This window comes from Euphorbia lathyris, chromosome 9 (assembly GCF_963576675.1).
Source record: "Euphorbia lathyris chromosome 9, ddEupLath1.1, whole genome shotgun sequence".
Lineage (NCBI taxonomy): Eukaryota > Viridiplantae > Streptophyta > Magnoliopsida > Malpighiales > Euphorbiaceae > Euphorbia > Euphorbia lathyris.
The window spans coordinates 51,164,779-51,174,787 of NC_088918.1; the positions used below are offsets into that span (position 1 = coordinate 51,164,779).

A 10,009-nucleotide genomic window follows, 5' to 3' on the forward strand; every position below is an offset into this window, starting at 1 on the left:
GATCGCATGAACTATTTACGAATACAAATGGGAATAAGAGAAATAAGATGGAATATGTTCGGTCATGTACGAGTATGAGATGTAAGAAATTTGGCATGTGCCAAATAATTTGCCTATGGAGGATATGGAGCGGGGTCAAGGAAATGAGTTAAAAGTAACACATTAGCTCAAATATATAAGTGTACTCAAGCCTTAACCCTGGATGCACAACTCATAACGTAAAAGAGAATTGAGTTTATGCCTTTCTCCTCTCTTAAAGTCGTCGCCTTCCTTCATCCTCTCTATATCTCACTCGTTCATTATTATTTCGTAGATCTTCGTGTCTTTTTCTGTGTGCGTGATTTATCTGTACACTTAAAAGAGTAGTCTTCTAATGTGGATTCGAGAATAATCAAACAATAGAGGCCAAAATAAAGAAGGACCTTTCTTAGTTTAACTAGCGTTCTGGGAGAATTTAGTCCTGAAGGTGAGAAAGATCTTCATCTCAAAAGGGAATTAAATAAAGAATTTCTTAATTTCCTCATTAACTTTGGTGTAGCTTATACGTGACCGATAATACACAATCAAAGTTCATTCTTCCATTGCAACTAATATCAACAGACCTCTCACTATAAGAGGTGATCTAAGAATCCGTCCTTGTATTCGAATTATATCTATAACAATCCCTTCCTCTTAACAATTCAAAGTTTTATTTTAATGAGAGAATTTCTCTCTCTATTAAATTTTGCAAAAGAAAAATCTCACTTTTTTGGAAGAAATTGAAAAAAGAATCTTTTAGGGAAAAAAAATAAGAAAATGATATTATTTTTTGGGAAAAGATAGAAGAGACGAAGATATGTTATTTTAATAGTAAACTATGATAGAAAAGAAGTAATGAAACGAAGAGATGATGAGATTATCTTTGAAATGAGTTAAAAAAAAAAAAAAAAGTCAAATGTCATAATGACCTGTCAATAATCATATTGGCTTTTATGTTAAAAATGATGGATAATGTGCGGAAATATCCCTAACATTTTCAATCAGGAGTAATTTTATCCATAACTCTAAAATGATACAATTTTACCTCTAATTTGGGTAGTTAAGATCAATTTTATCTTTAATATTGTCAAATTTGGTCAATTTAAGAAATAATTCATCAAACTGTCTTTTCGGTCATGAATCTTTGTCATTTTATTATTCATTAGTAACCGATTATAACTAGACGTGAAAATTTAAAAAATATATTGTCTTTTGTATGAGTTGGATAAAAAAAAATTCAAAATATTTCACCGAATTTATAAATATTATTCTCCAATTCTACTATTAAATCACATAAAATATGAAATCTTTTTTTAAAAACAAACTGATATGCAATTTGTGCAGAATAAGGAACAAAATATTTATGTTTTATAATAATGTCTGGAATTGATCCAACTTACTACTGTTATGGATAAAGTTGTTATTGACTGTCAATATTAGAGGTAAAATTGAATCATTTTAGACGTTAGGGTAAAATTGCTCATTGCTATTAATATTAAAGATATTTTTACATATTATCCCTAAAAATTATAAGGTTTAAAGACTTTTATTTTGCCAGTAATCATACTTAAAGCTCGGTAATCATATTTATCCTATTTTATTTTGTTTCTGCTACTTTTTATTTCCGAGAAAAGCCCTATCCAAAATATTGGGTAATACAGAAGCCCAGCGCTCAATAAAGCCCATCTGAACCCTTAACTTTCAGAACTCCGGCGATGTTGAACTGGAAACTCAAACCCCTTCTGTAGGGTTTAATCGAACACCAGTCTGAGTGTAACATTCCACCACAATGGCCACTGCTCTATCAAGACATGCCAATCAATTCCGCAAGGCACATCGTTTTGTTTGTCCTCGCTTTCTTGGCCATTATAGATCCTTTGTGTCGCCGTCACAACCACCACCATCATCTACTTCGGTGTTCGAGAATCAAAAGCTTCCATTTCTTCGATCGGTTTGTTTTCATATCCTTTTTTCCTTTCTTAATGCTATTTTAATCCGGTTTCGGTTTTTTCTTTCTCAGTTCCAAAATGATTGATAATTTTCTTCTTTTAAATTCGTTTAATTAGGTTATACCTGTAGGTGTAGGAGTTCCGTCGCTGCCAGTACACCAGAGATTCTTTTGCAGTGCAAGCCCTGCTACTAGCTCCGGAACTTCATCAAAATCTGAAGAAACCAAATCCGATGGAAATGATAAGTCTGGCGATTCGCAGCAGGGAAATGATACTGGAAAATCTGTACGCGGCGGGGTACTTTTCTTCTTCTTTCTGAACTTCTGTTTGTTTCCTCTCTCTTTTCCCTTAAGAAAGAACTCTTGATCATGGAATCAGATGTTGGATTCGTTATAAGTTGCTTGAGTTGCGTGTTTGCGATTGCAGCCTGTTTCCTGGTTGAGTTTTCTTCTGTTGATGGTAACTGGTGCGGGAATAATCCTTTACTATGACAAGGAGAAGAAACGGCATATTGAAGGTAGAGTTCTAATGGTGAGTTGAACATTTGTAGAAGCTGTTCATATATTATCTGCCTAATCAATGCGGAAATTGGAATGCATTTTTTTATGTTGAGGTCAATGTTTGTTTTTTTAAGCAGAGTTTAGGGATCATTTTAGAAGTATATCTTGTGCGATTGCTGTTTTTTTTTTTTTTTTTTTTGTCAATTTGCGACTTAAAACGAGTAACACCTGCAAAGCCCAAATTTGTGTCTTTTTTTTTTTTTTAATGCAATTTAGCTCAGTATTTTTGTCTTTCATTCACGATCTACTTTGTTTCATGAGGTGAAGTGACTTTACAGATAAACTGGTCTCACGGTATTATGACCTCTGTGTTGCATCCACCTTTACAAGACTCTAATTACTGTCTTATATCTCATGATAACTGATGGTGTTGACAGAAAATCGAATCAACTGCCTTTTTAGCTGCTTGTACTACCATATCTAGCGAATGTATTAATGCAATTTCATTGAATAGATAGTCATGGAACAAAATCTCCATTTAAAGTTGCTGCATGCATGTCACTTTTTTGTTTTTTTTTTTTTTGTTATCTTTTTTCATGTCTTGATAAGCTCTTATTGTTACAGAAATAAACAAAGCTTCTGAGGCTGTTAAAGAAGGACCTGCTGTTGGGAAAGCAGCCATTGGCGGTCCATTTAATCTTATCAACCATGAAGGGAAGAATGTGACGGAGAAAGATTTTTTGGGAAAATGGACCTTGATATATTTTGGTTTCACTCACTGCCCAGACATTTGTCCAGATGAGCTGGTGAAGCTAGCTGCAGCAGTTGATAAGATTAGTGAGTTTTTTTATGTTTGTGAATGATGCCTCATGGCACTGTTATTTATGGTATATAATCACCAAATGAAATATTACAAATATGGATTTTGTGACAGAAAAAAGTATGATTCCATGACTAAAACTAATGATTTCGGCTTTAGCCTTCTGATTCTGGGAGAGCTGACACTGATGGCAGTAGTAGTGAATTCACTTTTATCATGTCGTCTAGAGGTACTTAGAACTACAAACAAGAGCCTTATCAGTTACTAAAAAATATGTTCAGGAGTTATGGCATAAGCCAAGATGAACACTTCCTCATATCATAAACTTGTGATGGTCATAAGGATCTGAAAATAAGTTGGGTTTAATTGTCTTGTCAAGTCCAATATGATCTTAGCTATTAGTGAACTATTAGCAATTTTCCTTTTTTAACCCTTTTGCATCGTAGTATGGTCTAAAACAATTTCATTTTGCAGCTTGAATCGGATGGAAATTTTAGCATCTTGTGGTTGCAAAAAGCTATATTTATATTATTTTCTTTCTTGTATTTGTTTGCTTGTAGAGGAAAAGGCAGGGTTTGAAATTGTGCCTATATTCATCTCTGTTGATCCTGAGAGAGATACTGTGGAGCAAGTGCGTGAATATGTCAAAGGTGCTTCTTAGCATATCTCTTGGTTTACACTTATCTATTTCCATGCTCTGCTTGTAATCCAGTTGTTGACCTGACATTTGTGATTATATCCTTTGTTTAGAGTTTCATCCAAAATTAGTTGGGTTAACTGGCAACCCAGAAGAAATAAAGAAAGCTGCTCGTGCATATCGGGTCTATTATATGAAAACAGCAGAGGAAGATTCAGATTATCTGGTTGATCACTCCATAGTCATGTATGTATCTGTTGGTATTCATAAAATTTATCATTTTCTTTTCCTTGATAAGTTAAGAGGTAATACTTGCAACAATGGTCTTCTATACATGTCTGCATTCTAGTGGCTTTGAATTTGCACTTGTTTATGCAGAGAACTTACTAGCTGCTTGACTTTTAACTGAATAATTTCTATATATTTATTTTCTCATTAACGCCTGTATTGTAGTCTGTGTCTATTGGCACTACCTTTAGTACCTGCGTATGGTGGTATTGCTGCAATCACAAGCACATCTAATAAATCTAACACGATGAAATTGAATGCTAGCGCAGCCAAATCAGTGTCCACCACCTGCACTGCACCTCATTATCATTAGCAGAATCATCTTTGGAGGAATAATTTTTATTTCCATAAAATTTTAAATTTATACAAGTGACATATAGAAAATCCAAGCAAATTACTAATGACTGTTAAAACAAGGACAAATAAAGCCATTAGGTGTGTGAATTGTAAAGAAAAACTGAGAATGGATGCAAAAAAACGGTATTCAGTTCTAGTATATGATGCTCTCGGTCTTAGTTTCTTGGGCAGGCAAATAAGAGTTTTTCTGATGTAGAATTGCTTTTTCAATCTTCCTAGTTCAATTTACGCTGTATATGTTAGTAATTTTGAGGCTGCAATACAGTAGTAATTCCATATGTTATGATCTGATCTAACTATGATTATTGTATGGTTGAATAGGTACCTGATGGATCCAAACATGGATTTTCTGAAATTCTTCGGGAAGAACAATGATGTTGATTCACTTACAGAGGGTATTATTAAAGAGATAAAGCAGTACAAATCTAAGAAGTAAAATTACATGCTCAGTTTATACTCAAAACTCCAAGGTGTCTCATGATGATTTCAATTTTGATTAAAAGTTTTCTGAAATGTTTTGTTACATTGGGTAGCTGATTATCGAACTATTTGTGATTGTTGCTGTATTCATTTTATCCCACAATAATGAAAATAATATGCTCAGAAATTCATGCTGGAAATTTCTGATGTCTAAATTATATGTGTTGAATTCAATCGTAAAAAACTTATGAATTACTAAGGGTTAAGAAGAACAAAAGATAATTTGAGCGGATACATTGTAGTGAGATTAATTGCATTCAGAAGTCTTTAGGGTTCTTTACATAGAAGTCATGTATAGTAATAATATTTACTATTTAATCAATAATGATAAACTGATCCTTAATCAAAACTTATTCTACAAATGTCAAACGGTTACTATATATTTTTTTGATTATATATATATATATATATATATATATAGATACATATATTTTTTTTTTTTTTTGAGAAAATGGTTACTGAGTTTCTAATTCATATGGTATATGTAGTTTACTAGTATTTCTTATGTCTATATATCAAACTGCGAAATGCTTAATGCCAAAATGTAATCCTTTAAAAAAAAAAAAAAAGCCAAAATGTAGCCAATTAAATTAAACTGTCTGTTATCACTTTTAAATGATTTGTACAAAAACATTAATTAATAATTTATTTTAGATTTTAAGATATAAACTTTAGATTTGAAAAATGAACTGGATACTCTAAAAAAAAAAACCTAATCTAAGAACCATAGAATTTAGAATATAAACTTAGATCCTAATGGGATGTTTGTGAGAAGGGATATAGGAGGTGGGATAAGGATAAAAAACACGAGATAAGTTATCTTGTGTTTGTTTGTGAGATAGAAGAGTGAGACGGATGAGGGACAAGCCTCCTATCCCTCAAATCCTATACCTAGGAGGGAGTGGTATAAGGAGGTGAGATAAGCTTCTGCGATTTTAATATGATGGAAAAGTCCATCTTATCCTCCAAATTAATGTTATGTAGTTTAAATAAGGTTAAAATAGTAAAATGTATTATTTTATCGTCATCCCTATCCCACGTACCAAACATTAAATAATAATTCTCGACTATCATATTTTTATCCTTATCCCAACCATTTATCCTTATCCCTATCTCAACCTTTATCCTTATCCCTATCCCAATAGAATACCAAACGTCCGGTAAAATTTTAACCTCAAACCTTAAAAAATAAACCCTATACCCTAAAAGGCGAATATCATAATTAAATATAAAACTACAGCTAAATCAGATTATCAAACTTAATTTTGAATATGTTATTATTTTTCATATATAATAAATAAAGTATGATTTTACATTCTAATTTAAAAATTCTAAACTCCAATTCATAAATCCTAAACCCTAGACAATATATCCTAGACCCATAATTTATAAACTCCAATTCTTAAAGTAGATTAAAAGTAATGATTTTATTGATTTGATACAATAGAAAATTATAACTTGATATAACTGTAGATAGTTTTTCAGATTTGAATTTATATATAAATTTTCCTATCCTAAATTATAAACCCTATACCATAATTTATGATTCCTAAATTGTGAAAAATAAACCATATAACCTAAAAAAAAATCTGAAACTATCATTTATATGATCCGGAGGTTATAAAATATAAATTCGTACATGAAAATGAAATCAACTCTAAATTTCAGATGAATAAGTATGAATTTGAATAAGTTAAATAAAGTATGAAAAAAAAAGATAAAGTATGGATTTTAATATATATATATATATATATATATATATATATATATATATATAGAGGAGAGATCAGGTGTGACACATTCTTTACGGTGTGACAATGCTTATTGTGTGACAACAGTGGCTTTTTAGTAATTGTGTAAAAAACGGAGGGGTATTTTTGTAATTTTACGCGCGTAGTATAAATAGTTTTTAAGTCAGGGGTATAGTTGTAATCTCCTTTGTTTGTCTTGTTTCTTTCTTCTCCGGTTCTTCTCCGATCTTTCTCTGGGTTTTTTCCGATTGCTGTATCATTTCCGATCGTTCTTTTGTGGATTTTTTCGATCGATTACTTTGTTCCGGCTCTCATTTTGTGTTTCTTAGAAGATATCGGTGAGTATCTCTATGTTTTTGTTTTCGTTTTCATCGTATTTCTGTCTGTTGTTTTTTCATTTCCGTTCGTTTTTTTGTTGAATGTTTTGTGCCACTTTTGTCTCTCATTTCCTGTAACTTTTACTTTATCTGTAGGTTTCGCTCTGCTTTTGTGTATTTTTGAATATATCGGTGAGTTTCTTTGTATTTTCTTTGTTCATTTTAGATTTTGTTTTATGCATGTTGTTAGTATTTTTGTTTAGTTTTTGTATTTTGTTTTTATTTTTTGTATTTTTGATTTTTTAGGGTTTCTACGTCATTTCATTTTGTTTTTTCATTTTTTCATTTTGTTTTCGTCTATCATTTGTTAGTTTTCTGACTTGTATATGTGTTTTCTTGTTGTTTTTCAGTATATATTAGAATGTCGAAAGCTACTTCTAGTAGGAAAGATTGCTCGAGTGAGCATGTTATTGAGCTTGCGTTGCTTGCTGCTATAAACTCTGATTATATGGAAGATGATGACAAGAGGTACTATTTTGTTACTTATGTGTTTATGGAACAATATTTGTATTCGTATGGAACAGTATATGTTTTTGTATGGAACTATATATGTATTCGTTTTGAACAATTTATGTATTTGTTTCGAACAATATATGTATTCCTTTGGAACAATTTATTTATTCGTTTGTAACAATTTATAAGTTTGTTTGTAACTATATATGTATTTTGTTGATTCAGTATTGTTGTTAATTTTTTGTTATATTTTATGTTTGAAGGGTATGTGAGAAGAATAGTGATGAAGGAAGTAAACAGAAATTTGTGAAGAAATCTCATGCTTTGAAGAATAAGTCATCAAATATTGGTGTTCCTGTTGATGAAAGTTCTTCTGATGCTTTGAAGGATGTAGAAAGTTGTTCTGATGCTGATGAAAGTTCTTCTGATGCTCGTGAAAATATGAATGATCCTGATTTTGTTATCAGTGCGAGTACACCATCTGAAGAACAAGCAGATGATGAATATGTTGTTTCTGGTTCTTCTAGGTTGAAGAGGAAGAAGATGGATGTTGTGAAAGTATCTGGTGGTTCTAGATTGAAGAGGAATAAGGTTGAGGTTGTGAAATGAGTTGGTTCTTCTAGATCTATGAACTGTGATTGTGAAAGAAGGATTGCGAAGAAAGATAGTTCCTATTCTGTTATGGAGCAGAATTTATCTGGTTTAGTCCAACAGAGGGTGCGTCCAACAACATTTATTAAGTTTGTTAAAACTATGCCAGAGACACACAAAGCTGCCATTAGGAAGATAGGGTTTGGTGGTTTTTTGTGTCTAGATATTGGGAAGCTCAATGCAATGTTTTGTGGCAAGGTTGTGACTTCTGTTGATCCTGACAGATGTTGTTTTATTCTTCCTGGTAACGATCGGATTGATTTGAGTGAAGAGGATTTCCATTGTGTTTATGGCCTACCATATGGAGGAAGGGAAATTAAAGAAGCGGATAGTAACAGTGGGGATAGTTGGATTAATTTTTTACAGACTTGGAGGAAGTCTTTTGGTCTAAATAGTGGCAGTCCTAAGGATAAAGATGTGCTTTATAGGCTGGAAAATCTGTTGAAAGTGGATGTTTGTGATGAGTTCATTTGGAACTTCATTGTTATTGTTGTCAATTCTTGCATTCGGTCAAACAAGAATAGGGCATTGTACAATAAGTTTTTATTCAGTTGCATGAATGTGAATGAAATTTCGAAGTTGGATTGGTGCCGGTTTAGTTTTAAGCATCTTATAGATTCTGTTCGTTCTTTCCAGAACGATTGTAATCCATATTTTTTCACAGGCCCTCTTCCATTTATACTGGTAATTGTTTTAATATGTTGGAATTTATTTGAATAATTTATGTATTTGCTTATAATTTGTTTTTCTCATTTTTTTTATTGTAGATATGTTATTTTGATCGTTTGCAACGTGGGGTTGATTTGAGGCCACGTTCCTTTCCACTAACTTCTGTATGGAATAATGTTCTAATCTGTCAGAGAATTAAGTTGGAAAATGCTAGTGATTTTGGCAAGGGAATTGTATTGAAGAGATTAGTGAAATCTGAAGTAGAGGTAGAATGTGAAGGCCCTAACGTTGAAGGTAAGAAGAAGAAGAAGAGAGAAGAAGAGAAGAAGAAGAAGAAGCATGTAGAAGAATGAGTAGAAGAAGATACTCAAGAAGGAGTTTCTGGATGTCCCAGTTACTTCATGGTATGCATCTGTGTTTTTCTTTTATATAGAAGATTGTGTTTCGTTTTTGATAAATTAGTAAATAGTGTTTTTATAAATGCAGGAATTCACTTTCAGATTTAAATCAGTGGCTAGAAAGTTAGCTAATGCTGTAACTGATATGTTTAAATTGGTTGATGAAGCTGAAAATATGTTTGACGAGAATGACTTACCTGTACAGATGAATACATTTGTTGAAAATATTTTTACTAAGTACAGAGTGAGTAAGGAAGAGAGGATGAGCCAGCGTTCTGAGCGAATGCCAGCAAGTGAGCATTCGGGAAGATTTTCTAATGAATCTGATGAGGATAATGATTTTTTTAATCTGCCTAGCTTTTGGGAAGAATATAATGTTGTTAATGAAGAATATAACAAGCAGGTACAGAGAAAGATAGCTGAAGGTTTAGAAAAAGAGAGAGGAGGATCAGAGAAGGAGAAGAATAAGAAGAAGAAGAGAGGAGTAGTGAAGAAAGTTAGAGGGAAAGTAGGGTCATCTGAAGGTCTGAGGTTGAAAATAAAGATGAATTCTGCTCCTCAATTTGAGTTGTTAAGCTAGTCTTTAGCTGATCAATCTGTTTCATCTGAAATGTAATTTATTATGTTTGCATAATTCCTGTTTTTTGTTTTGGAACATGTC

General features: G+C 32.1%; 1 protein-coding gene across 1 annotated transcript; it reads left to right on the plus strand.

Annotated features, from left to right (window-relative positions):
* The first annotated feature begins 1,703 nt into the window (after window positions 1-1,703).
* On the plus strand, window positions 1,704-5,189 carry LOC136207479 (protein SCO1 homolog 1, mitochondrial). The gene is made up of 7 exons (XM_065998731.1): window positions 1,704-1,969; window positions 2,085-2,264; window positions 2,394-2,484; window positions 3,092-3,304; window positions 3,848-3,937; window positions 4,038-4,170; window positions 4,891-5,189. Exons 1-7 carry the CDS (start codon window positions 1,808-1,810, stop codon window positions 5,003-5,005), a joined length of 984 nt encoding a protein of 327 aa, XP_065854803.1. The 5' UTR covers window positions 1,704-1,807; the 3' UTR covers window positions 5,006-5,189.
* The last annotated feature ends 4,820 nt before the right edge of the window (window positions 5,190-10,009 follow it).

What these genes read in the sequence shown, in the direction of transcription:
- LOC136207479 (XM_065998731.1), top strand. Translation starts at nt 1,808, where the DNA reads ATGGCCACTGCTCTATCAAGACATGCCAATCAATTCCGCAAGGCACAT. An exon ending in GAAAATCTGTACGCGGCGGG is followed by an intron (nt 2,265 to 2,393) that starts GTACTTTTCTTC and finishes TTGCGATTGCAG; the next exon opens with CCTGTTTCCTGGTTGAGTTT. An exon ending in TGCAGCAGTTGATAAGATTA is followed by an intron (nt 3,305 to 3,847) that starts GTGAGTTTTTTT and finishes GTTTGCTTGTAG; the next exon opens with AGGAAAAGGCAGGGTTTGAA.